The sequence below is a fragment of the Macaca thibetana genome, chromosome 6 (genome assembly GCF_024542745.1).
Source record: "Macaca thibetana thibetana isolate TM-01 chromosome 6, ASM2454274v1, whole genome shotgun sequence".
Classification (NCBI taxonomy): domain Eukaryota; kingdom Metazoa; phylum Chordata; class Mammalia; order Primates; family Cercopithecidae; genus Macaca; species Macaca thibetana.
The window spans coordinates 42777055-42804960 of NC_065583.1; the positions used below are offsets into that span (position 1 = coordinate 42777055).

A 27906-nucleotide genomic window follows, 5' to 3' on the forward strand; every position below is an offset into this window, starting at 1 on the left:
CCTAAATAGCCTGGAAGCGCCTGCCCTCAGACCCTTTGAAGAAGACATGAGGCAGCCTTGCCTTGCTCGCCCCCACCCCCCAGCAAGTGTTTATTCACTCAAAGCGGAAGCCACTGTGAGTGATCCCAGAGCTATAAGTACGTGGGGGAGGAGAAGCAGGAATCGAGACAGGGACGTTTATGGCAAAGCAGATGAGCAAATGGTCTCAATATGTTCAATATAAGAAGTGTTTCTTTTAAAGGAAATTTAATGGGATTAAAAGAAGCCACGGAGGCTCGCTGGACCCCAGTCCACTCAGCAAACCTCTTTCCCCTGCCCTAGGTGAGAAAGGCCTCAGAACTGTGACCTGATAAAAAGAAAGAGATGCTACCCAAGCGCTCTGAGGGGTGAAGGGCTTTCGAGAAAGCATCCTATCTATGTCTACTCTTAATTCCTCTCTGGGGGAAGAAAAGGAAGTTTTGTTTTATTTTGAGACAGAGTCTTGCCCTGTCACCCAGACTGGAGTGCAGTGGTGCCATCTCGGCTCACTGCAACCTCTGTCTCCCAGGCTTAAGCAATTCTTGTGTCTCAGCCTCCCAAGTAGCTGGGACTTACAAGCACCTGCCACCACGCCCGGTCCCAAGGAAGATTTTTAAAAATTTGTTCCCAGTGAGTGGCCAGCAAAGGGGAGGAGGCCAGCCTTTCAGCCCTTGCAGTGGCCCACACGTGTCACAGTTCTACAGGGAACAGATGATGGACAGACCTTGGTCTCCGGAGGCTGGGACAGGACTTGGGGTTTCTGCTCAGCACACTTTCCCAGGGCAGGTGTGTATGTGGATAGGAAGTGACTTTCATTTCTGACAAGGGTCAGCACGTTCCCACTGGCCCTCTTTTTTCTCAGCTAATGCTTACCCCAGAGACAACGAGCTCCCCGCCGAGATTCTGCACCTCGGCCTTGACCTTGCTGCAGATGTTGAGCTGGTGGCAGTAGAGGGCGATGCGTTGCAGGTAGGCCAGCAGGTCCTGCTTGCAAGCCGAGTCCGGGCACTGAAGGGAGAGCACGCTTAGCACCTCCCACCCTGGCCTGGACCAAGCACCTCCCACCCCATGGGTGTTTCTTAAAGGTTCAGGGTGGCACTCACATGCTTCCTGTCCTCTTGCTGGAGCAAAATCACCCAATTACCTGAGGCAGTCACAGCCCTTGCCTACACTCTGCTTGGGGATGGAGGCAGGTGATCTGATGGAAGTCGTTCATGGGACCCTGGCTGTGCCGCACGGCACTGGTTGTACAGCCAAGGCCTTCTGAGCCTCCCGCTGACTTCCCTCCTGTGACAGCAGGGAAACCACTCTGGCCAAGGATCCCCTCACCCCACATGGCAGGGTGGAGGCCTGTGCCCCTCAAGGTGAGAACAAGCCGGCTCAGCAAGTAGGAGCCTGGCTATGGAGAAAAGTCCAGATGTTTTGAGCTAAGTAAACAAATAGCTCTTCTGCTCTGAGGCACTTTGCGTTATTAAGGCCTGATGACAAAAGCCACTCACTGCAGGCTGAGGTGGAGGATAAATGAGTAAAGAAAGCAAGAAAAAAAGCAGTCAGGGATGGTCAAAGAGAAAAGGGTGGCCCCTGCCCAGTTCCTGTCTCCCCCCATATCTCAGGGTTTTAGAGGCTCCCAGATTAGGACCAGCCTAGAAAGCTTTACCCAAAGGAAGAAACAGAGCACCTCTTAAGTGTTCATAGCAAGCAAAGTACACCACAGAGAGTGGTATGAACTGAAACCCTGCAGACCATACTGGAGATGAGCTGTATTCTAAGTAGTCATGGAAGCAGGGCAGCCATGTGATTTGCATTTTCAGATGACAGTATTGGCAGCTGGATGCAGAAGGAAGTGGAGAGAGGAAAGAATAGGAAATCAGGAGTAGCCGCAGTAGTCCAAGTGGCTATGGAGCTCTGCAGACAGGACAAGACTGGTTTGTGTTGAGATACATTTGGCTAATGGAAGCAATAGGCCCTATTACCGATTGTGTGGGAGTCAAGGATGCCTTTACAATCTTTGGCTTGAGTAAAGAGGGACGTCTCACACATCCTGTGGCCTAGATGAGGCTGAGAGTTTTGATATTTCAGGGAAGATGGTGGGGAGGTTTGTTAACTACAGAGAAAAACTGTAACTGAGAAAGAGCCTCTCTTGATCAGGCTTAAAACACCAAATGAAACATATTGTACATTTCCAGGTGATATGAACCATATTTTTGTACCTATACAGTGTGAGGGAATAGGGGGATGACGGCAGGGTGACTAAGAGCCACAGTGCTGAGGATGAAGAAACCTGGCCCCATCTGGGCACACCATCCTTCCACAGCACTGGCCACATGGCTTCTGGCTGCCCTCAGCCCCTGCCCAGAGAGGGAACTGAGACACAATAGACAACAGCAGAGGTTAATTTGGCTACAAGTGACGGAAGATTCCAGGACATCCACATCTGCTCTAGAGAATCCTTACGAATCTATGCTGGGATTAATAAGAACCATTTTTAGAGATGGGTGGCAAAAGTGCTGTGGCCCATGAAACTTACCCTGAATGGACCAGGCTGGGCTGCCTGAGTCCCAGAAGGAGCTTGGAGACCCACCTGGCAGGTCTGTCACTTACGTGATTTGCGATGGTGCGGCCAAGCCTGTCCATCCTGGATCCTGCCTCAGCAATTTTCTTGGCAGCACTGATGACATCTGATGTATTTTTGAGTGGTCCTTTACCTCTGAGAAGAGAGAACAAGGATCATTGTATGCAAAGCCCCTCACAGTTGGAGATGAGTAGAAAACAGATGTCCACAAAGCCCCATGGCCTGGGCTGTCTAAGCCGCTGTGCAGGTGACCTGTGGAGAAGAAAGTGGCCCCTGTGCAGCCTGGTGGGGCCAGGGTGCTGCTCACCGGGTGAAGTCAGTCATCTCCATCATAATCATGCACATCTGCTTGGCCAGCACAATGATGTCATTGCCACTGTCATCCCATTTGGACACTTCAGCATCCAGCTTGCTCTTTTCTTCCTGGAAGCTGGCCACCTGTTCCGCAATCTTCGCTTTTTGCTCCTGGGGAAGCTGAGCCATGATCGCCTGTGATCAGAAGCACAAAGAGCTCTTACATAAAAAGAATATGAAGTTCTCAGAGTGCATTAGCCAAGAATATTTCCAACAGGCAATCTATGGCATAGGTAGGATAATGCTTTAACAGATTTCATTTTGCCTAAAGGGCTATTTCTCTCATTTTTTGCAGACACTTACAGCAGCCTGAATTTCCGACCCACTTTCGAGCACAAGTTTTAGTGTGGAAGCAAACAGCGAGGGGTGGAAGGCTAATGCGGAAGCTTTGGAATCACAACTGTGCAGGGACAGAACCTGCTTTTTAATTCTTTAATATAAGACAAGAAATGAGAGAAAGGGTTGATGAAAGTGTGGAACCCTTTCCCTGGTGGGCCCTGGTGGACATTTCCAGCTATTCAAGGTGAACTGAAAGTGGCTTCAGAATGTACACCTGAAGAAAGAGGGCTGAGCACTAAGGCCATACTCGAGCAGCACCTGGAGGCCTGCTGCCCACCTCCAGCCCACAGACCTGCGGCTGAAGCTCCTCCCTCTCAGCTTCCCAAAGTGCTCATGACGGAGCAGGACATAAGGCAGCGATGTGCTCGCTGTTCACGACAGATTTCCAAGGAGTGAAATCAAAGACTCCTTAGAAATATTTCTTGGCATCCTCCCCAAAACATAAATGCTATTGATTGAAGATTTAATGACTCAAATGAATGCAATGGCTCTGACTGGCTTTCTTGAATGTACCACTGTTATTTTTTTAAACCCATGAATAATTAAATAGTTCATACCCATGGCATCACTGAGATGGCTAAAGGCAGCAATCTTTTTCAAATTTCACGATCCTTTCAACAAACACTGCATTGACTAAATTTCAGCCCTTTCCTGACCCAGGGCTCTATCGTAAACCAAAGCCCCAGGGCACTGCAGAGGCGGCCCAGGACCTGGTCTGTCTCTAGCTGAGGAGGCTACAAGTGACTAGCAGGTGCCACAACTTAGTTTAACTTCAGTCTACTGCCAGAGAGAGAAATGGTGTTCTGAATACTGAGGGTGTTTTCCTGGAAGCAAGAAAGGGGACAGGGAAGGTGGCAGCACAAGCTGAACTGCCCCACAGAGCGCTTCCTTACCCGGGCACTCTGGCCAGCTATCAGCTGATCGTCTTCTGTCTGGACGCTTGTCCTACTTCTGACATCGAAATCTTCTGTCTCAAAGTCAGAGTCATCCAACTCCTCAGGGGTCTGCCACCAAGACAGAGATCACAAGTCAGACACATCTCTGGGTCACAGGCCACCAGCCCCCAGCCACCCTGAGCCTCTTGGCCAGGTGCACGGAGGCCCAGAATTCTGGATTTTAATGTGCAGTGTTCTGAACAGTATGATGAATAAAGTCACAATCACTCAGCATTTGTCTCGAGCCTCTGCTTCACTGCTGCACGCGCTGGGCTGCCTGGCCCACAGCAGGCCTGCGCTGGCTTCACTGTGTGTGGGGCTCAATGGCTATCACTGAGTCAATTCACTATTTCTTTATAAGACATAAGGTTGTTTTTTTTCCTTTGAGACAGAGTCTCGCTCTGTCACCCAGGCTGGAGTGCAGTGGCGTGATCTTGGAATCAATGCAACCTCCATCTCCCGGGTTCAAGTGATTCACCTGCCTCAGCCTCCGAGTGGCTGGGATTAGAGGCAACACGCCACCACGTCCGGCTAATTTTTGTATTTTTAGTAGAGATGGGATTCCACCATGCTGGCCAGGCTGCTCTTGAACTTCTGACCTCAGGTGATCCACCCCTGCCTTGGGTTCCCAAAATGCTGGGTGGGATTACAGGCGTGAACCACCGTGCCCGGTGACATAAGGTTTTTACTTCCTAATTTACTTCCCCAACACCTGTATTTTAAAGACAAAGATGAGAACTGTCCTGGATAGAAAAGGTACTGACTTAAAAATAGAGGTGTTTTGTATAGTATTAAGCAGATTTGTTTAACTTTCCTACTTTATGACAAAAAGAAAATTAAATAACTGAGCCTTCTGTTAGGGTACCAAGGCTGCTTGGAGGAGTAAAAATAGGCAATTTTAAAGTATTCTTTTGACTTTCATCAAAAGAAAAGAAGGGAGAATATGACAGGTAAGGGCTGAGTAAATACCCACGGGACTGATTACTCGTCCTAGCTCTTTGCTTTAATTATGAAATAAAATTCTTATTTTGTACCAACTACCAGCCTCTCATGATTAGCTACTGACTTGAAACATAATGTTGTCCTCTGGCAGTTATCAGTAAGGGGGCAGCAGGCAGAACAGCTGGGGTTGGCGCTCGGCCCAGCCGGCTGGCCTGTGACAGGAGGGCAGTGAGGCGAGTCCCTCATCTGTACCAGGATCTAGTCCAAGCGCAGCCCAAGGACTTGCTGTGAGGTTCAAACAAGAAGATATGCAAGAAACATTCCGGAGCCACCAAGAGCGTGCTGCGCAAAGGCTGGGCCTGTCCCTTGATGAGGTAAGGAGTGGATGCTCACTCAGGTGGCACCAGGCAGCATGTCCGCGTGAGGTCCTGGAGGCCGACGGACTTGGTGACACAAAACACAATGCCAGCACTGACGGTTTTAACACTGCAGTCACACATGCCTTCGGGACTGGCATGCAATCAGTTAAGGGGCTTTTCAAAGGCCCACCTCCTAACATCATCTCTGCCTTCCCAGGACCCCATCGCAGACCCAAGAACCGTTCTTGCCAAGAAAACAGAGTACTCTCATTCATTCATTCATTCATTCATTCATTCATTCATTCATTCATTCTCTCTCTGCCAAGCATTCTGGGCCCTAGAGATACAAAGTGACAGACAGATAAAAATTCCTCTCATGCGTATTCTAATGGAAGAAATGGCAACAAAGTAAGCAAATGAATTATATGACACATCAAAAGTGGCCAGTGTATAAAGAAAGCAGAGAGGAATAAAGCGAGGTTTTAACTCCATGCGGGTGTTAGGAAAAGTCTGATGAGAAGGTGCTCTCAAGGAGGGGGTAGGCGGGGCGGGCGGCAGCATTGAGGCTGTGGGGAAGGGGCGTTGGCCCAGGGAACTGCGTGAATAGCAAGGAGGCCACAGAAGGGGGGCTTAGCTCACTGCCCCTATGTCACCGGCTTGCCTGGAACCCCATGAGCACAAGGGGAGATCAGCAGGAGATGAGGTTGGAGAAGTGACAGGTTCTAGTCCTAGAAAGCCTTGTAGGCCAGCATAAAGAATGACGTGGCTGCCTGTAGAGAGGATGGCACAGAGGATAACATGATCTGACTGAAGCTTAGAGAAATCGCTCTGGCTGCCCTGTGGCTCATGAGACTGTAGGCACCCAGGATTGGAACGGGGAACCAGCTGAGTGGCACCTGCATGAACCCGGGTGAGAGGTGCTGGCGGCTTGGACGAGGGTGAGAACATGTTCAGGTTCTCTACTGTGAAGGGAGAGCCAAAAGAATTCACAGATAAAGCGGATGTGGGGTATGGGACAAAAGGGAAATAAAAGATCCGAGGTCTGCGCATGAGCAAGGGAAGACGGAGTCACTATCAACATGTGCTGCCTGGGTGGAGCAAGTGAGAGGGAGGAGGCAAGGTGCACAGGCAAGTGTGGAACTTAGGAGAGTCGGCCTCTAGACAGGACTCTGAAGAGGCCAAGGACTTCCCAGCAGGCCACACCCATGTTTCACAGGCTGAGGAGATGGGGAGAAACCAGCCAAGGAGACTGAGTAGGGGTGTGGGTCAAGAGATTTTTTCCCCCTTAAAAATGGGAGAAATCATCATAGGCTTGGGGAAAGGTACAGAAGGCAGGGGGTGAAGAAGCTGGGACCCCAGTACAAGGACATGCAAGGGACGGCCTCGGCCAGAAGCACCAACAGCAATGCCCATAGTCCTAGGAGGAAGGCAGAGCACACAGGCATGGATGCAGCCGGGTGGCCGTACTAACTGCCTCAGTATCCTCAATGAAATCGGCAAGAGGGCCAAATAGCACAGGGGCACAGGTGTGGGTGGGTGGACGGGCACCTGTTGCAGGGCAGCAAGGGCCCACAAATGGCCGCGGCTTCTGCGGCTCCGTCGGCGTGGCTGTGGCCATCTGCACTGTGCTCAGGAGAGCAGGATCTTGCTAAGACTGCACCTTGCAAGGCAAGTGTAAGGAAACAGCTGGGCAGAGGAGTGAGAATATTCAACTATGGACTCAAAGCTGAAAAAAGACTGAACCAAGGACACAAGGGGCTGAGTGAGTGTCAAACAGGGAGGACCAACTGACTGAAGACCCCACAGTGGACTCAAAGGCTCGCTGGGAGTTGCAGGACTCAAGGGCGCAACCTCAACAATAGAACCGGGCTGCTGGGGATGACAAAGACAATGGCAGGCAGTGACAAAAGCTGAGGTACGGCTATGGCCACGAGGCTGAGGTGGAGGAGGACAAGACATCAAGAAACTGAGACGCCCAGGGGCTGGAAGGATAATTCTTGAATGAAGACAGGAATAGTGTCAGAGAGCAGGAAGGTAAGCCGGGAGCTCAACCACAGATGCCGCAGAGGCCCGTTTCTCCTCTGCCCTTGCTACAGGCCCTCCAGGCATTCTGGCTATGGGGAAAGGGGTTCAGCACTTGGCCATGAGCCTAGGAGCATCACCTGAAGCCACTTCTCCCCGCAACACCCTGGGGTTCCATCATCCTGTCTGCCTGCAGCCTCTCCGAAGAGAGGGGCACTCCATGTGAACAGTAACTTGAATCTGCATTACAAAAAGACTTCCTTCTCTGATACTAGCTTGAGAACCATTATTTTCTATAATTTCCTGCCTAACTCAAACTGAAGCCTCATGTTGTAGAGACTGTTTATCCTAAATTAAATCGTCAACTCAGGCTAGCTCCTCTTCTTGGCCCAAGTTTGGGCTCCTTGCAACTAACAGTCATTTTAGACAACATAATTAAATATATCTCATTCTAACAGATTTTAGATTCATGGTTTTAATATACTGCTACCGCATCTGCCGAGTTCTAGAATGACGCATTGCTCAAGTTTAGCAAATGATAAGAAAGAAGCTGTTAAGTCTGAAATGCAGTTACTCACCCTTATCATCAGCACTGCTTTCCTGATGTCCCGGATGCCATCATATACCAGGCGGGAGGCATCGATAAACTCATTCTCATCCATTGGCTGGGCAGGGTCCGAGCTGAGGGCTTCCACGGCCGCCTCTACTTGCTCAGTAAAACGTGGCATGACTGTGGAGAAAGGGGCACAGCAGATGTCCTGGTATGCAGGCAGCATCATTCCCCTGACCCTCCCTGAATCACTCAGCTAGACAGAAAGAGGTGAGGCTTATGATGAAGAGCCTCTGCTTCTATCTATGTGAGGAGTATTTATGGTTGAAATAAATGCAGTATTTTACAACAACTCAACAACTCAAATCATCTTTTTCTCTGCAACAGAGGGATTGGATGGTTGAGAACTTGGAAGTGAGACTAACTTGAAGCCTTGCTTAAGAATGGGACCTACCTTAATTTAGTCTTTACTCACTAATAAGAGGTTAAACTCAGAAATTCATCTTAAATAGTGTGTTTAGAATTAGTCCCATGATTACTCATGAGATACATATGAAGAAAATATGCTTGTGAGGCCTGAATTTGGCTATGACCAACTTCTCAGGAGCCCAATGTGCCATGAGACCAAATCTGAGTTCCCGACTCCTCCTTCCTCACCACAGGGCTGGGCTAATCGGGTGGCCTGCCCTACTCAGGTTGCAGTGTGTGCGAGCACTGAAAAGCTAGAGTTCCCGTACCTGTGTTGGAGAGAAGCTTAGTGGCTTCCAGAACCTTCTCTGTGTAGACTCCAGGCTCATAGTTGTCCATCTCTGAGGTGACTACGTGAATGACCCGGGCTGCCCGGCCTCGAATTGCACCAGCTGTGCGGTCCAGGCCATCCACATCCTTCTCCTGGAGAGCAATGACACATTTGTTCACATCTTCCAAAATGTGATTCTCTGGAGAACAAGCAAAAAGCTGAATGAGGAAGGAGGCCTTCTATGAGAAGGTGGCAACTGTAAGCTGGCATCTATCATTTATTGTTTGCTTGGTGCCAGCCACAGTGCTGAAAGCTTTACATATATTTCATTGGAGAGACCAGTGACTAGTGACAGAGACAGAAACTAAACCTGTTATCACCCTCAAGAATAACAATCTTCATTCCAGGCTTTAAAAATAAAACAAAATAAAACAAAAAACAGGAGACATGCCCATCTTTGAGACACAGTTGTTCTGTAAGCCTGGCAGAAAATCACAGAAGCATCAATAACTTCTCTTCCTCTAGCTTCACTGACCCTGTGTCCCAAATAAAGGAAAGGCTAAATTAGAACAAAAGTCCACTGTCCGCTCTCCCTCTCCCTCCAGGAGATGCTGATGATATTCAGACAATCTACCAAGAAGCCAGTACAGCCCAGGGATAGGAGAAGGTGCTGGAAAGCAGGTTGAAGCCTCCTCTAGAGGAGCCTGAGGCATGAGATGAACTATTTAATAACCCTCTTCATGGTACACAGATGGGCTTATTGTGATATTTGAAGGGTCCCTAGAGGTGAAAACCCCTGACTCCTATGAAGCTGATGGGTGGCTCCTAACAGTCACACAGCTGAATTTGGGCAAAACACCACAACTATTTTTCCTCAAAGGAAAAAGCCTGACACTATACATTTTTAGGAACCCCACCACAAAGAGTTTGCTCAAACTCATCTATAATAACAACGTGGAAGCAAACCAAGAGAAGAGTGGATAAGTGAATTATGGGAACTATGCAGCCATTAAAGTGCATATCTGGAGGCTGAGGCAGGAGGATGGCTTGAACCCAGGAGGCAGAGGTTGCAGTAAGCCGAGATTACGCCGCTGCACTCCAGCCTGGGCAACAGAGTGAGACTCCGTCTCAAAAACAAAAACCAAAACAAACAAAAAATACCTTTCCAGAGAAGGCCAGGAAATAGTAAGAATTCTTATTAGAGAAGGGAAAACTAGATTACTGCAATATAGTTAAGACCATATTTTGATCTCTATTAATTACAGATTATGAGACTTGCCAGGGTTTATACCAATGAACTAATGAAAGAGTAAACATATTAAACTTCTAACATAAACACATTTTAAGAGGGACATTTAAACCAATTACAAGAATAAACGGATTTGGAGCCCATCACAAGCATTTCTGAAGTATATAAACTCTAATAATTCAAACTAAAAAATGTACTGAGCAGGCCGACCATACAAGGTCTTGGGTTAAAAATTGTTGCTTTTACTGGATCTAACACGATACCATTAAGATGAAACTTGCATTGCTAAGGAAAAGAAAGGAATAAAATGGAAAGAAAGTGTGTTGATAACAAAACTAAGAACCAATATTTTCTCATATCATTGATTTTAAGACTCATCCCTGTTTCAGAATCAATGAAGTATGGCATTCCTTCCCGTTCATTAAACAAAGTGACCCAAACTTCTACCAAGGATTTTTTAACCTTTGTCTAGATACATCTATTTTTTTTTTTTTTTTTAAATCCATCTAGACTTTCTTGAATTCATCCTGGCCTTCTTCTAGATGAACCTAAACCAGGAAAGGGTACGCCATTTTTTAGAGTAACATTCCCCACTTCAGGAAGCTGAACAAAGTAATATTCTCTACCCTCATGAAACACTTGTCTCTAGGAAAGCCCCAGCCTCGCTGAGGCTGCCGCCCAGGACAGAGCACCCAGCCTCCTCTCCACAACTGAACCTGATGCGGGGAGGTGCGAGTCCACTGTTTAACGGAGGGGGACAGGCTGTGCCCACACTAACTGAAACCATAAATCATTTTAGCTAAGGAAACAGCATAGGTCCACTATGAGTAGATACACAAATCTGTACCCATGAACAGCTGTCCAACACATGATTTATAGGTGTGCTTCTAATAGAAAAAAATCATACACACACACACACCAGTCCATATAAAATATGGACAACTATATGTAAATGAATATAAAAGGAATTATATTATGGACACTATTGTATCTTTTTCACTTGAAAACCTTTCTAGGTATGGCCCTACAGATCTACCTCGTCCATTTTAATGGCTGCATAGTACCCTACTGAAGAGATGGAGGGGCTATAATTCACTTATTCAATCTTCCCTTAGACATTCTGGTTGAAGAAAACATCCCTATACAGGTATTTTGGCAAACATTTGTGACACTCCCCTAGAGAAAATGTCTAGCAATGAGATCGCTGAGTTAAAAGGTATATATGTTTAAAGTAGAAGTATGGTACCTAATTGCCCTCCAGGAACGATGCTGATTGGCATTCTCCATAAGAGATGTCAGAACTTCAGTCTACAATGTGTAGCAATAGAGCCTCTTCTTTGTACCCTCTGCCCTGGGTATCTTTATAGCAAGCAGCGTATGCAGGGCTGCTGCACACAAAGAAAATGAAAACGATGTTTCATACTTTATGTAGAGGATTTACCCTGTGACATGAACTATTCTGAGGGCTTGCCATGTAAACTCTATGTAGTAGGCTTAAAAAGGAAAAAAAAAATCACCGGCCAGGTGATTTCTGATTACATGGTGGCTCCTGCCTGTAATCCCAGCACTTTGGGAGGCTGAGGCGGACAGATCACAAGGTCAGGAGATCGGGACCATTCTGGCCAACATGGTAAAACCCCATCTCTACTGAAAATACAGAAATTAGGTGGGTGTGGTGGCAGGCGCCTGTAATCCCAGCTACTCAGGAGGCTGAGGCAGGAGAATCGCTTGAACCCGGGAGGTGGAGACTGCAGTGAGCCAAGATCACGCCACTGCAGTCCAGCCTGGCAACAGAGTGAGACTCCGTCTCAAAAAAAAAAAAAAATCACCACTAATCTAACTTCACCACTTCCTCCAAAGACAGAAACTCTGTCTATAGTTTAGCATTTCTGCTATTAAACACAAAACCAACATTTAGGTACAGTAATCTTTCTATTTAATGACCTCCCAATCAGACCAAATATTTTGGACACACTGACACTTAATGAAGGAGAGTGCAAATTACCACTCCAAGTGTTGCTCCAAAGCATTTAATGCATTATATTGTTTCTAAGAGCATTTAGTAAAAAATTTAATAAACCCAATTACAGCTTCTCTAAACAATCACTTGCATCTTCAAAAAAAGGGAGCCAAAACTGCAACATGTAAGCAGAGTGAGAGAATGGAAATCAATAACATTTCCATGGAAAATGTTTATCAAATACAATCCAAGTGAAATTCAAAGAGTCTCTATCACTTTGATGAATTTCAAACCACTCTCCTTAAGGGATTGGTCAATATAAATATATTCTTGGTTTGCTGAATGCTACCATTTTAAACCATCTCCAATATTTACAAGGCAGCATTTGGAATAGAACAGCTTGTGGCTGAGGAGACCCTACCCCTCCTCCCTGGAGGTATCATGCATATTCCTCTCTTTCTATGCAAGTGCGACTGTCACATTATTTGGCAATGACCAAAGTTCCCCTGCCCTACAGCCTCATAAAATGCTGGCATGGGGTCTTGGTGGCTGCACCAGGTTATACACAAGATGACTATTACTTTTTGAGCCACAGATCAGGACATGACTTGTTCTAAGTATGAGGGAATTTCTGGAACCAATGGGGCAGAATATCCAGAACAAAGGAGTTGAAGCCCTACTCCATAAATGATTTACTCATGGACGGGTTCTCAGTGACTGGACAGCGCTATAGCCAATATCCAGGCCCCATGGAGTGTAAAAGAATTTGATGGTGGAAAATCACAAATGCAAATACTACATAAAACCTCTCACACTGTATCAAAGGGCCTCAAGCCCCAGGAGACAGAAGAAAACAAACACTCCAAGGAGTCAGGGTGCATCCCTGCTGTTCGTTTAGTAAAAGCTACGAAGCCCACCTACCTCAAAAGCCAGATCCTGTGCTGGGCACTTGCCAGGCAGCCCCCTACTCAAAAACAAGCCCATCTCACTATGGGTCCACCAAAGCACCACTATGCTTTAGGGCCAGGGGACATTGACAAATGAGGCAGGGTCAGGTCAGGGCCAAGATGTGGCTTCTCATCTAAATACTGCCCGTGACTGCTGTAGATGACACTTGCCTAGGCTGTGTGTCAGGTGAGATGGAGAAGTATCTCCAGTCCCCCGAAATAAAAACTGCTAAAGCTGGGCCGGATGCGGTGGCTCACACGTGTAATCCCAGAACTTTGGGAGGCTGAGGCGGGTGGGTCACCTGAGGTCAGGAGTTTGAGCCCAGCCTGGCCAACATGGTGAAACCTTGTCTCTACTAAAAATACAAAAAATTAGCAGGGCATGGTGGCAAGCACCTGTAATCCCAGCTACTCGGGAGGAGGGCTGAGGCAGGAGAATTGCTTGAACCACCAGGAGGCAGAGGTTGTGGTGAGCTGAGATCCCGCCATTGCACTCCAGCCTAGGCAACAAGAGCAAAACTCCATCTCAAAAAAAAAAAAAAAAAAAAAAAAAGTGCTAAAGCTACCATGGGTAAGGTATGTACGTAAGAGTATAAAGGAGTCTGAATGCTGCAAATTAACTGGTCATTCCAGTAGAAACCTGCACAGGCATCTGCTTGTCTCCATCCTTTATCTATTCCCCCCAAAAAGCATATTGTATAAATCAGAGGAATTATGAAGAAAGGTCTTGCCCTATTGGTGATTTAATTACTTAACATTCCTAAGCAAGGCTGTGACAGAACATCAGAAAAACACACCAGGGTAGACTTCTAAAATTCAGATGCTCTAAAACCACCACCACCTTTGACTGAAAGAATTGTTCCATGATTTTATTTGCTAAATAGAAACTGTCTAAACTCCTTTCCATCAAATCAATCCCCTCTTATACTCTCATACATTTGCATAAAAACGAAACACACTCACCAGACAACAGTGTATCTGTTAAAAGAATGTGATTTCTCTTTACATTCTTTTATGTCACATGCCCTAAAGATATTGCCTAGAATCCACTAAATGCTGCTGCAGAATCCCTTTTCTTCACTGACTTGACGAATGGTGCATGAGGGACATTTGATGCTGCTACATTTTACTTTGCTATAAGGAGGACTGAAAATCCCTTGAGACCAAGCCTGAGACATACCCAACCTAATCTCAAAAAAGTAACTTTAAGAATGTAGTATTTATCCGGAGGAGGGCTCTGCATTTAGATTTCAGAATTTGTTGTTTGCTTAAAAGTGTGCTGTGAAGGTGGAATGTTTTTCTCTAAACCGATGAAAAAGAATAATTCAGTACTTCATTGGGAAAAACAACAGAAGGCCAAGATTTCCCAAAAAAGCCATTGCTGCATTTTTGGCACCTGCAAAGATGTGCTTGCAAATGAGTTTTTTGTTTTAAAGTACCAACACCTGCAATTTGGCAGTCTTGCAGCAACATGGTTTACCCCCTACTTTTTGCAGTTTACAGATTGCCTGCTCCTCAGTTTCTCAAGTTAAGCCAAGACTACCCGTCCTAAGGAGAGAGTGCGAAGACAGGGAGGCATTGGTATGCAGAATACACAGTCACTCTTATATAGGTCACTGCTGGAGGGCTGTGCTGTGCATGTACTTAAGCCCCGCTTCTGTTTTGAGCCCTACTGCCACGTTCTAGCCTGTGGTTCCCTGGGGTGACAGGTAGTTTCAGCCCTACAAAAACTTAGCCACTGATTCTGCCCACAGCCACTGGCCTCAGGAAGTCTGGCACTTTCAGAGAACAAGCCGTGTAGCAAAGGGCAACAGAGGCCCCGTTAAATGGAGAATGCATTTATAGTTACTCAACTCTAAGAAGATGGGATTGAAATTTATCTCTGTGCGATAAACACTGAATTGCATTTGACAGACATTTTCTATATGAATGCAATTTACTAAGTCATTACCAGTTTATGTTTATATAATGAAATCAACTGTTTTTGTGAGGTGAATTACCCAGATTTATTTTTTGCAAGTTCATAATTAAATGGCACTTAAATATTTCCTCTCTGTTTTCTATCTGTGCATCATGCAGACATTCTGTCTTTGGAAAAGTAGGCAGATAAACTATGACTGCGATCATCTCTGAGAGACAGAAGAGAGGCTTTCCAAGAAGGGAAGAAATTATTTTTAAAAAGAAACTAAAGGTGATGATGTTGAGAATCCCTTCTTCTCCTAAGTTTCATAGGCTCATAACAAATAACCACAGTCTCCACCAAGACACAGATCAATGTTTTTTTCTAAACACAATGGCAGCAAGAGGGATGATGGATGGTCATAGTGTTCTACCGGCCCCAGTTGAAAGACCTCACTCTATACAAGCAGGGATAAGCCTTTGCCACCCAGGTTTCTAATTCATGCTCCTAGGATTCAGACCAGCCCTATCAAGGGAAACATCTCCAACCCCAGCTACTTCCCAGTAGCTGAGTAGCTGTCACTTGAAAACTCTGTAGCTGATGGCTTTTTAAACATTAAAATGAAAATCAGCACAATATTATTGTTAGAATAATTTACCTGCCAAGACGTAGGAGTGTTTGCCCATTAATACAACTTAGACAAAAGTAATTATGAACATCTTCACATACTTCTCTGGGGAACCAGCTCATTACCTGAGACAGCCAAGAAGTCATCAATGGAAGTAATGTCATCGACAGCATCTGTGAGAACACGGACTTGTTTTTCCCACTGTTCTTTAAAAAGGTCCATGTTCTCTTGGGCCAGTTTACTCTGTGGTTTTGCTGCTAAAGCCAATGCAGCATTAATAACCTGCAAAAGATATTAAACTTCATTGTTTACTCTTTTTCAGAGTCATGGCTTTGCCTTACATGCATTTCACTAGGAGACATCACACCACATGCTCTATCCTAACTATCACAAAGACAGGGGAAGAGTGTTAAACTACAGGTTTTATATGGTGAGGTTGAAGTAATACATATTTTATTTGCAAACTATGGACAATGATAAAACAAAAAAAAAATTAACTGTACTAGCTTATTCATGGTGGCAAGTCTACCATTTTCAGTGACACTAAATTCTAGGCTTTTTACTCCTCATATAGACACATATATAGCCACATCAAAAAATACACAGTTAGAATTATATGCCACTTAAAATGGACTATGCTGATTCTTATTGTAAATACTTCTCCATATCATTAAATATATGTTTAAAACACTAAGTTTATTATTCTATGTTATGGACACACTGTTATTCTCCTACTGTAGGATGTCTGGGTTGTTCTGGTTACTCACCACAAATATCTTGTGATGAAAATGTGGCATTTCAGGTTCTCGATACATTATCAAAATGTATTCATGAAAAATACATTGTATCTAAGCAAAAGTATTTTTCATTTTCTTCTTAATGGACGAATATTTGACAAAAAAACTGCTCAAAAAATGTATAACCTATTAAGATTTAAAAATAATTTTAGGCCAGGTGCAGTGGCTCACACCTGTAATCCCAGCACTTTGGGAGGCCAAGGCAGTCAGATCACCTGAGGTCGGGAGTTCAAGACCAGCCTGACCAACATGGTGAAATCCCATCTCTACTAAAAATACAAAATTGGCCAGATGTGGTGGTGCATGCCTGTAATCCCAGCTACTCAGGAGGCTGAGGCAAGAGAATCGCTTGAGCCCGAGAGGCGGAGGCTGCGGTGAGCAGAGATTACACCACTGCACTCCAGTTTGGGCAACAAGAGTGAAACTCTATCTCAAAAAAATAAATAAATAAAATGAAAAAAATAAAATAAATATTAATTTTAAAGCCTGGATAACATAGTGAGACCCCATCTCTACAAACAATAAAGAAAATGAGCTGGGCATGGTGGCACACACCTGTAGTCCCAGCTACTTGACAGGCCAAAGTGGGAACACTGCTTGAGCCCAGGAGGTCAAGGGTACAGTGAGCTGTGATCCCACCACTGCACTCCAGCTTGGGCAACACACTGAGACTCCACCTCAAAAAGACAAGCTGGGCATGGTGGCTCAAGCTTGTAATCCCAACACTTTGGGAGGCTGAGGCAGGAGGATTGCTTGAGCCCAGGAGTTCAAGACCAGCCTGGGCAAACATAGGAAGACTCTGTCTCCAAAAAAACCAAAAGACAAAAAACAGCTTTATTGAGATAAAATTCACCTATCTACAATTCACCCATTTAAAGGCCACAATTTCATTGGTTTTTTTAAAGTATATTTGCAGTTGTGCAACATTCACCACATTCAGTTTTAGAACATTTTCATCACTCCAAAAAGAAACCCCATCCATATCCATTAGCAGCCATTTCCCATAACTCTCCTTACCCCTCCCTTTTTTTTTTTTTTGCAACCACTAATTTACTTTCTCTCTCTATGGATCTGTCTATTGTGGACATTTCAGATAAATGGAATCATGTAACATGTAGACTTCTGTAACTTGCTTTGTGTGTGTTTCTTTTTGAGACTGAGTCTTGCTCTGTCACCCAGGCTGGAATGCAGTGGCGCGATCTCAGCTCACTGCAACCTCCCCCTTCCCAGGCTCAAGTGATTCTTGTGTCTCAGCCTCCCAAGTAGCTGGGGTTACAGGTGTGCGCCACTACGCCAGGCAAATTTTTGTATTTTCAGTAGAGACGGGTTTTCACCATGCTGGCCACACTGGTCTCGAACTCCTGACCACCTCCCAAAGTGCTGGGATTACAGGCATGAGCCACTGCTCCCGGCCTAACATAATGTTTTAAAAGTTCATTGATGTGTAGCATGTACCAGTACTTTGCTCCTTTTTGTTGATGAATAAGATTCTGTTATATGACCATGCCACATTTTATTTAGCCATTCATTAGTTAATGAACATTTGAATTATTGCCACTCTGTTATGAATAATGTTGCTATGAACGCTCATACACGTTTCTATGTTTTTATTTCTCTGGGAATGGAGTAGAACTGCTGGGAAATATAGTAAACTTTGTGTTTAACCTTTTGAGAAGCTGCTTTACCTTTTTCCAAAGTGGCTGCACCATTTTACATCCCACTAGTGTGTATGAGGGCTACCATGCCCTACATCTTCACTAACACTTGTTATTTTCCCCCTTTTTGGTTAATTCTAGACATGCTAGCAGATCTGAAGTGATCACCCTGATGGCTGATGATGACAGGTATTGTTTCATATGCTTATTGTCCGTTTCTTTATATTCTTTGAAGAGATGTCTATTCAGATCCTTCAGCTGTATTCATTGAATAAGTGAATAATGAGAGTAGTATGAAAATGGGCTGAGAGAATAATTAGTAGGATTCTTAGGTACAAGGTGCTTATGGGTTATTAGAAGTAAATGTGTTTATTTTATTTTTTTGAAACGGAGTCTCCCTCTGTCGCCCAGGCTGGAGTGCAGTGGTGTGATCTCGGCTCACTGCAACCTCCACCTCCTAGGTTCAAGTGATTCTCCTGCCTCAGCCTCCCAAGTAGCTGGGACTACAGGCGCATGCCACCACACCTGGCTAATTTTTTGTATTTTTAGTAGAGACAGGGTTTCACTGTGTTAGCCAGGATGGTCTCGATCTCCTGACCTTGTGATCCGCCTGCCTTGGCCTCCCAAAATGCTAGCATTACAGGCATGAGCCACTGTGCCCAGCCCGGTAAATGTGTTTATAACATGCAACTTGGGAAGGAGGCAAAGACAAGAGGAAAGTGCTGGACCTGGATGAGGCAGGAGTGTGGGGGCAGCCCTGAATGGAGGAGTCTGGGGTGAGTTTTCAGATGCTTTGGATCATGGGTGTAATTCCCGATTTACTGGAGGTGTATTCAAGAATGTTGTAACTTAGCCCTCAAAGGCTGGAGGTGATAACAGACTAAAGAAGACTCAGACCCACTAGATTGGTGCCACTATTCCTCTTCTCTCCTAAACAGTTAGAACTGGTAGATTATCAGACTATCAATTATAGATTCACAGGCATAGGGAACTGAGCCATCCCAGTTTATGAACTATTAATAGCCCAACACTTCCATAAGTGCCTGGGTTTAGGCAATAATTTGGAAGAAGAGATCCTTGTTTTTCTCACATGTTATGCTGTGGTCTCCCACATTTTCATCCAAGAGACTTATTCCTTCCTGCCATTCCTTATCCACCAGATGTGTTCACCATTGTAAGACCACTTTCTTCATTAATTAACTTATTAATTCAATAATGTATCCATGTATCAGAGTGGAGCTATGCACTGTAAGAATATCTGGCTAGTAAAAATGTTTCCTAAGAGAGCCAAGTAAACATGGGCAGGGAATTAATTATATGTTTTAAGTATTTTCCACTACAAAGGGAAATCTTTGTAATATATCACATACAGTATAATGAGGGGAAGCACCTTGCCTAAGGTTAATTTTCTCATTTTGATTACAGAATTGTGTACAAAAGACAGCTGATAATATTAAATACTCATTTCTGATTACTCTTACTAAATTTGGAATAGAAAGAGGTGTCCTGGCTGAGCACAGTGGCTCATGCCTGTAATCCCAGCACTCTGGGAGGCTGAGGTGGGGAGATCGCCTAAACCCAGGAGGCCAAGGCTGCAGTAAGCCACGATCATGCCACTGCACTCCAGCCTGAGTAACGGTGAGACCCTGTCACTCTTTTAAAAAATATATAGATATGTCCTTAACATACTACTTTAATCATCCAACACGACACTGAATTGTGAAACTTTTATAAAATCATTTACCTTAAAAAATCAAGACATTATTAATTGGAATACTTACTGTCACCACTGGTTAAATAATAATATAATGGACTTTCTAGCCAATGAAATAAGGTAAGAAATGAAAATAATAGGAAAAGCTGTTAGAAAAATGAGAAAAATCACACATTCCAATGCAAATTACACAGAAAATTGAAGTATATAAATTATTATTTTTTTTTTTTTTTGGAGACAGGGTCTCCCTCTGTCGCTCAGGCTGGAGTGCAGTGGCATGATAGCTCACTACAACCTCCACCTCCCAGGTTCAAGCGAGTCTCCCACTTCAGCCTCCTGAGTAGCTGGGATTACAGGTGTGTGCCACCACACCTGGCTAATTTATGTATTTTTAGTAGAGATGTGGTTTCACCGTATTGGTCAGGCTGGTCTGGAACTCCCGACCTCAGGTGGTCCACCCGGTTTGGCCTCCCAAAATGCTGGGATTAGTGGCGTAAGCCACAGTACCTGGCCTGAAAAAACTCTTAGAATAAAAGTTCATTAATGTAACTAAAGACAATGTAAAATAGTAAAAACCAACAGCTTTTCTATATGCCAGGAAGAAATGAAGGGAGTGTCAGATCTCCCACAAAGCAATTCATATGAAATATGTAAAGGTTAAATCTGTAAAGAAACAATCAGTTTCAATGAAACTGAATGAAAGTTAAGAAAGAAAAAAAAAACTGAAAGAAAGTTTAAAAAACGAAACTGAATGAAAGTTTTAAAAAAGTCACTTCGGTTATATACTAAGTCGCCATATGTACTAAGTCATCATTAGTCACAATATTTATGTCTTAGAAAATTCTATTTCAAAATAACAATGGGAGAAGTCAACCTATAAATACAATTATGTATGTCTATATTTAAATATATATTACAGATTAAATATACAATATTATGTAAATCAATAAGGAAAACACCAAAACAGCAGTAGAAAAACAGGGACAGGAATGGACCACTTAAGGTAAAGTATAAATGATGAGAAAACAGCTATTGGGTGGGGGTGGAGTTTACTCTTATTTATAACTTTAAAAACAAAAATTAATGTTACTATTAAATTTGCAAGGAGCCCCCAACTAGGCAGGATCACTGTGCTGATCGTTAACTTTTAAAATGCTATTGTTGGCTTGAGCCCCAGTACAGTGTGACATAAGGGTGGCAAGGGTGGACGTCCTTGTCCTATTTCTGATCATACAGGGAAAGCATTCAGTCTTTACCATTAAGTATAATGTTAGCTACCGACTGTTGATGGAGATTCTTTATCAGGCTAAGGAAGTTCTCTCCTATTCCTAGTTTGTAAAGTGTTCTTTCAGGATTGGATGTTGGATTTTCTCAAACACTATTTCCATTTTGTTTCCATCATTCTGGCTATTTTGTCTTTGTCTCCTTTGCTGTCTCGTCGTCTTCTACGCTCTTGGGATTTCCTCAAAGCTCAGTTCTATGCTGCCTTCTCTACTCTTTCTACTCTTCCTACCCCTGGGCAATCTCATCTAATCTTTTCCCAGAAACCCCCCTTTTTTTTTCTCTTTCATTTGGCTTCTAAGACACTGCCAGCTTCTGGGGCTCTGGTCCTGACAGCACTTCCTCAGGCTCTTGTGCTGGCCACTGCTCACCTTCTGAAACTCTCAATGTTAGGGACCCCAGTTCCACTCAGACCTTTCCTTCAGGGAGACTCACTCCCTTGGTGATGTCTCACATTTATACATCCTGTTCAGACCTCTTCCCTCAACATGACATGCATCCTGCACGTCTAATAGGCACCTCAAAATTAACATATCCAAAACTTAGATCTCTTTCCCCAAACCATCTTTCCTTATCAAAATAAATGGGAACTCCGTCCTTCAGCTGCTTAGACTCAAAACTGTGTTATATTCCCTGACTCTCTTTCTCTCTCACCTCACATCTAATCCTTCAGCAAATTTCACCTTCAAAATATATCCAGACTCTAATCAGTGCTCACCATATCCACTGTACTCTTGGCCTGGATTAGTACAATATCATCTGTTTTAGTCTATTGCTTCTGTAATAAAAATTACCACAAATTTAGTGGCTTAAAACAATACAAATCTATTATCTTACAGTTTCTGGAGGTCAGAATTCTGAAATGGGTCTTACATAACTAAAATCAACAACATTATCATCAGATCTGTGTTCCTTCTGGAGGTTCTAGTGAAAAAGCCAGCCCTTGACTTCTCCAAATTCCTGAGGATGCACACATTGCTTGACTTGCGGCCAGCCTCTGCTTCCTTCATCGTATTTTCTTCTCTGCCTCTGATGCCCCTGCCTCCCTCATATAAAGACACTTGTGATTATATTGGGGGGTCCACTGGGATAATCTAGGATAATCTTTCCATCTAAAGAGCCTTAATTTATCCATCCCTGAAGAGTCCCCTTTGCCATGTGAGGTAATACATTCCTGGGTTTAGGGAATTAGGAAATTGACATGTTTGGGAGACCATTATTCTGTGTACTGCAATTTCCTAAAAAGCCTCTCTGCGTCTATCCCTCTTCACAGAAGTTAGAGAGATCTTGGTTTTTTGTTTTTGAGACAGGGTCTCACTCTGTCACCCAGGCTGGAGTGCAGCAGGGCCACAATCATGGCTCACTATACCCTCGACCTCTGGACTCAAGCAATCCTCCCACCTCAGTTTTCCATGTAGCCGGGACTATAGCCTTGCACCACTCTGCCTGGCAGTTTTTTTATTTTTATAGATACAGGGTCTCGCTATGTTGCTCAGGCTGTTCTAGACCTCCTGGGCTCAAGTGGTCCTCGTGTCTTGGCCTCCCAAAGTGCTGGGATTATAGGCGTGAGGCACTGCGCCTGGCCGAGATCTTGTTATAACCTAAGTAAGATCATGTCACTTTTCTACTCAAAGCCCTTCAATGGTTTCTCATCTCAAAAGCCAAAGGCCTACGACCAAGGCCTCCAAAGGCCCTGCAACCCCTAAACTTGTTTTAGGTATCTGATGTCCTTCCTCCAAGCTTTTGCACTTGCTGTTCCCTCTTCCTGGAGCTCTCTCCCCTGAGACATCCTCCGTGGTTTGCTCTGTCATTTCCTTCAGGTCTTTGTTTATGCATCACTTTCTCAGTGAGTCCTTCCTGCTCATCCTAACTATAATATTTAACACATCATAATCAAAATTTGTGGGGCAGCTAAAACAGTGCTTGGAGGAAAATTTATAGTATTAAAATGTTTAAATGTTACCTTAGAAAAGGAGGAAGGAAGGTCTCAAGGCAATGAGTTAAAGCTTCCAATTTTAAAACTAGAAAAGGAGCAAATTAAACCCAAAGCAAGCAGAAGGAAAAAAATAAAGAGTAGAAAATTAATGAAAGACAAATTACCAAAGCTCACTCAAGAATAAAAAAATAACCTAAATATCCCTATGTCTATTAAAGAAACTGAACTCATCATTAAAAACCTTCCCACAAAGCAAATTCCAGGCCCAGCTAGAGTTTACCAGTTACCAGGCTTCACTGGTAAATTCTCCCAAACATACAAAGAACTAATACCAAATATACATAGATTTTTCCAGAAAAAAAGTAGGAAACACTTTCCAATTTTAAGATACTGAAATCAGACATTACAAAAAACCAAAGCAACAGACCAGTATCAATATGCAAGCCTTATGAAGAGAGCACAACACCTCTGGGGGGCTGTTACACCTGCAGACCTCAGTCAAGGAGGGGTGGGAGGCACAGGAGGGTAGAGATGGGAGGATACAGAAAATGCTTAGAGAAGCTTTTAGTGAGAAGCATCTCCCTTAAGCTCTCTGTGAAACTGCTTTGTAAAAAACCAGATTAGAGAATACCAAAGTGGAAAAGTGAAGTGATTCAAAGACAGATGGTCCCATGATTGTGAAATAATAGGTTAAGTGACAGCTGAGGCCACAGGTCTGCCCCGTCCTGTATGTATGGGGTGCTCCTTTAAGGGCCATGTATTTTCCCACCAGCTAGGGGCCAGGCCAGCCTGGGTTTATGCTTATTTGATGCGTGTCAAGCATGTCAGCCACAAATATGATCAGGGTTCCCATAAGCACAATGACAGAAAAAGAAATATGGAAGATAAATCTAAGGAGGCAGAAGGAAGAATAAACAATTTCAGAAGTAACTTCTCAATTTAGTGAGTGAGAAATACCAAAAGAAAAAAGAGACCTGGCACAGTGGCTCACGGCTGTAATCCCAGCACTTTGGGAGGCTCAGGAGGGAGGATCACCTGACCTCAGGAGTTTGAGACCAGCCTGGGCAAACAAAAAATTTCAAAAATTAGCCAAGTGTCGTGGAGTCCACCTGTGGTCCCAGCTACTCAGAGGCTGAGGTGCAAAGACTGCTTAAGCCTAGCAGGTCAAGGCTGCGGTGAGTCATGATGGCCCCACTGCACTCTAGCCTGGGTAATAGAGTGAAAACTTGTCTCTTAAAAAAAAAAAAAAGACAGACAAAAGACAAAAGTAGAAGCTTCATATACTTAATTCATCCGTTGTGTAGATTTCCAAGAAAAGCCATGCATTAAACCAGGCATTATAAATTATTTAAGTGCCAGATTTGTATTAACTTAATGTTAATACGTATGTGTAATGCTCATTCTTGCATAATGAACTAAGAAAAAATATCGAGTGAGATAATCTCCAAAATGCCCTCCTTTGATTTTAAAGACTCAAAATGTCAGAAACCTGCTGCTGTTTACAAGGTTTGGGATTTTTGTGTTTTTGTTTTTTCTTCCTGGCCAGCACACCAAATGGTTTTGAATTTAAAAATTAAAATATTTAAAGCAGCTACTATAGACTAAAACTTGGGCACATCCACAAGCAAAACATAGGGTACAGATTTTAGTCCCTTCCCAAACCAATTTGTAAACTGCTTCCTTGTAAAAGTTTGTGAGGCCGGGGCACTCTGCTTGGATGGAGGCAGGTCCCTTTCCAGAGAAAAGAGTGAGAGACAGTAGCTATCAAGTAGAAGGCAATGCAGAGAGAGAGCTGACCTACCTCCTCTTTTCTTAATGATAACAAATCGCCAAAAAATGTGGGTTCCTTCTCCCAATAAAATACAACCACTTTTAGGTTACGTCTTCCTCAACTCGATTTTATATTTAGAGAAGGGGTCATAATCTGTCACCCAGGCTGGAGTGCAGTGGTGTAATCACAGCCCACTGCAGCCTGGAACTCCTATGCTCAAGCGATCCTCCTGCTTCAGCCTCCTGAGTAGCTGGGACTACAAGTGCACACCATCATGCCCAGCCACTTCTTTTATTTTTGGAGATGGGGTCTTGCTCTGTTGCCCAGGCTGGTCTTCAAATACTGGCTTCAAATGATCCTCCCACCTTGACCTCTGAAAATGCTGGGATTACAGATGTGAGCACAGAGCCTGAACTCAACTTTACTATCTCAAATATTTTGAGTTAAAGTTGTTCAACTGCTAAAAAGGGAGTACTTTAGAATGGATTTTCCTAGGACAAACTTCAAAATGGGGATGAAAGACCAGGCACGGTGACTCACACCTGTAGTCCCAGCACTTTGGAAGGCCGAGGCAGGTGGATCACCTGAGGTCAGGAGTTCGAGACCAGCCTGACCAACAAGGTGAAACCCCGTCTCTACTAAAAATACAAAAATTGGTTGGGCGTGGTAGCAGGCACCTGTAGTCCCAGCTACTTGGGAGGCTGGGACAGGAGTATTGCTTGAACCCTGGAAGCGCAGGTTGCAGTGAGCCGAGATTGTGCCACTGCACTCCAGCCTGGGTGACAGAGTGAGACTCTGTCTCAAAGAAAAAAAAAGGGGGGGTGGGGTGGGGGGCGAAAACTCTTCTAATGGTCCCATCTGTCATTTCTCTCCACCAGAAACTAAAAATAGCGTATAGGAGCCAACTCCAAACTGTGGTGCTGCCTATGTACAGCAGCCTAGGCATGAGACATAAAACACTAAAACACATCCTGGAAACACTGAGCACCTCTTCCACACTGTGAAGAAAGGTCAACAGTAGCCTTACTATAAAGAAACGTACCCTTTAAAATAATGTTTGGCTACATGCTGCGGCATATTAAAAACACCAAATTAAGCTCCCAGTGAATTAACTAACTACCCTAGTTAGTTACCTAACGTGTTGATTAACTTGCCTAGACCTTGGAAGGGAATACCTCGAAATCAGGATCTCTGGTGCTTGTGATCACTGCCCACATCAAACCGGAGAGGAGGCAGAGGTCTCCACAATCAAGGCCCTCTTCCTCCGAGGAACACTCCTTCGCTTCCTTAAAGGAGAGATCCTCTTAGCATGAAACACATGGGCCACAGCAGGCCAGAGGCAGCGCATAGAAGAGTTTGAGTTATTCTCCGCAAAGATTTTAACAACTTTAAATTAGTTACCAATTGTTTAAAATTGAGACATGACAAAACATCTGAATTGCAGAATTTTTGTTTAAAATAATGAAGGGGGCCAGGCATGGTGGCTTAGGCCTGTAATCCCAGCACTCTGGGAGGCCGAGGCAGGCATCATTTGAGGCCAGGAGTTCGAGACCAGCCTGGCCAACATGGTGAAACCCCATCTCTACCAAAAATACATTAGCCGGGCATGGTGGCACATGCCTATAATCCCAGCTACTTGGAAGGCTGCAGCAGGAGAATCACTTGAACCCGGGAGGCAGAGGCTGCAGTGAGCAGACATCATGCTATTGCACTCTAGCCTGGGTGACAGAGTGAGACTACATCTCAATTTAAAAAAAAAAAAAAAAAGGAAGAAAGAAGAAGAAACAAGGAGGAGGAGGAAAGGATCCGGCAATAATGGGGCTGGGGTGGAGTCAAAGCTGCCTACTGAAATTCAAGCACATGATGCCCAGTTTGCTGTGACCACGTCTGTAAACACCTACTTTATTTGCCATTACTGAACCTGCCCAGTCCTGTGTGCATAGCAGTTTGTGAGCAAGGGTAGCAATGAGCCCAGGTGATAATCTGAAGAATAATCACACTTGAAAAAACACGGTTTTTTTCAGGACACATACCCAGTACCAAGTGTGGTCTGGGCACCGTCTGCCTAAAGCCTATTCTTCTTGAGATCTGTTTTAGTAGGAAAAATGAAACTGCAAGGGAGAGGAAGACACGATGCTTTCTGACAGCTAACTCAAACCCATGTGACATGGCTTAGCCACACAAGTTATGCACACCATCGTTTTCATTAGAATCTACTAGACTCTCCATGTGATTTTTTCCCTGGGTTTTAAGATCATTTATATAAATACTCTTGGTAGGTGTGATCAGTGTATGCTACCATCTGTTTCCACATATTTGTGAAAGCATTGTCACTTTTCAAGCATTTCAAGACCAAATGGAAAACCAAAGGCATTAAAAACAAAGTGCTGATAGGGTAAATGGCAAACAAACTTGAAGAAAGAATCCAAATTCAAATCTGTCTCATACAACTTGGCCATCCAAGATCCTTCTGGATGTGGTGATTGGATTCATTGCAAATATCTATGCAGCTGTCAACGACTGGCAGATTTCAAGACTGGACTAACGTTGGGAAAATGTCCATCAGATGGTATGAATTCACAATGGGTCCATCACAGTAATATTAAGGCAGAGCAACTCTCATTGGCAAATTAATCCCCATGGTTAGGTGTTAGAACAAATGTCCTGCTAACCTATGTACCAATGAGAATGCCAGATTAATAACCACCAAGAGAAGCTTTACTTATTTTGGTTGCCTACCTTGAATGTCAGGGATTATTTATATGAAAAAGCCAAATAATGGTCACAGAATATTTTAAAATTTGTTGCAGACATAACACAGAAACTTCATACCTATGATCTCTATTTCACTACTCCAGTCCCTCTGCTTACTCTCCTTTATTTGTGACCACTCCCTTCTGGCAGGACATGTAAAGAGAAGTAAGTCCTCAGAGTATGCCATGAGCAATTTATACATGGGAAAGTGGAGAGGCAACCTCTTCTACTGAACCATCACTTATACTCCTTAGAAACCCCTGGAATGACAAGGAACGTCAGCCCAGACAAATGGACTCAGCTCTCCTCACAGGAGGCAGGCAACACACTGGGCACTTAAAAAGCATTCGTTGCCACGTATGCTTCAGAGCCTTTCTAGAGCGCCAGATGCGTAATGCAGCTTCATCACCAGTCTTCCAATATACCATTATAAATGGAGACAAGTTCTTGAACTTTCACTTCAGCAGCTGGCCAAATTTACTAT

The 27906-nt window shown here is 44.2% G+C and overlaps 2 protein-coding genes across 5 annotated transcripts in view; one reads left to right on the plus strand and one right to left on the minus strand.

Moving 5' to 3' along the window:
* The window catches only part of LOC126956106 (uncharacterized), a 589638-nt gene that overhangs the window by 403569 nt on the left and 158163 nt on the right, over positions 1–27906 (plus strand). The window lies entirely within an intron of this gene.
* Positions 1–27906, minus strand: part of CTNNA1 (catenin alpha 1) — a 177745-nt gene that overhangs the window by 1375 nt on the left and 148464 nt on the right. For all 4 annotated transcript variants that reach the window (XM_050794981.1, XM_050794982.1, XM_050794983.1 and 1 more), the window contains 7 exons: positions 15640–15796; positions 8829–9029; positions 8120–8271; positions 4177–4287; positions 2898–3079; positions 2620–2725; positions 892–1026 (listed from right to left, as the gene is read on the minus strand). In XM_050794981.1, coding sequence (XP_050650938.1) covers positions 892–1026; positions 2620–2725; positions 2898–3079; positions 4177–4287; positions 8120–8271; positions 8829–9029; positions 15640–15796 — 1044 coding nt within the window. The remainder of the gene's footprint in view (positions 1–891; positions 1027–2619; positions 2726–2897; positions 3080–4176; positions 4288–8119; positions 8272–8828; positions 9030–15639; positions 15797–27906) is intronic.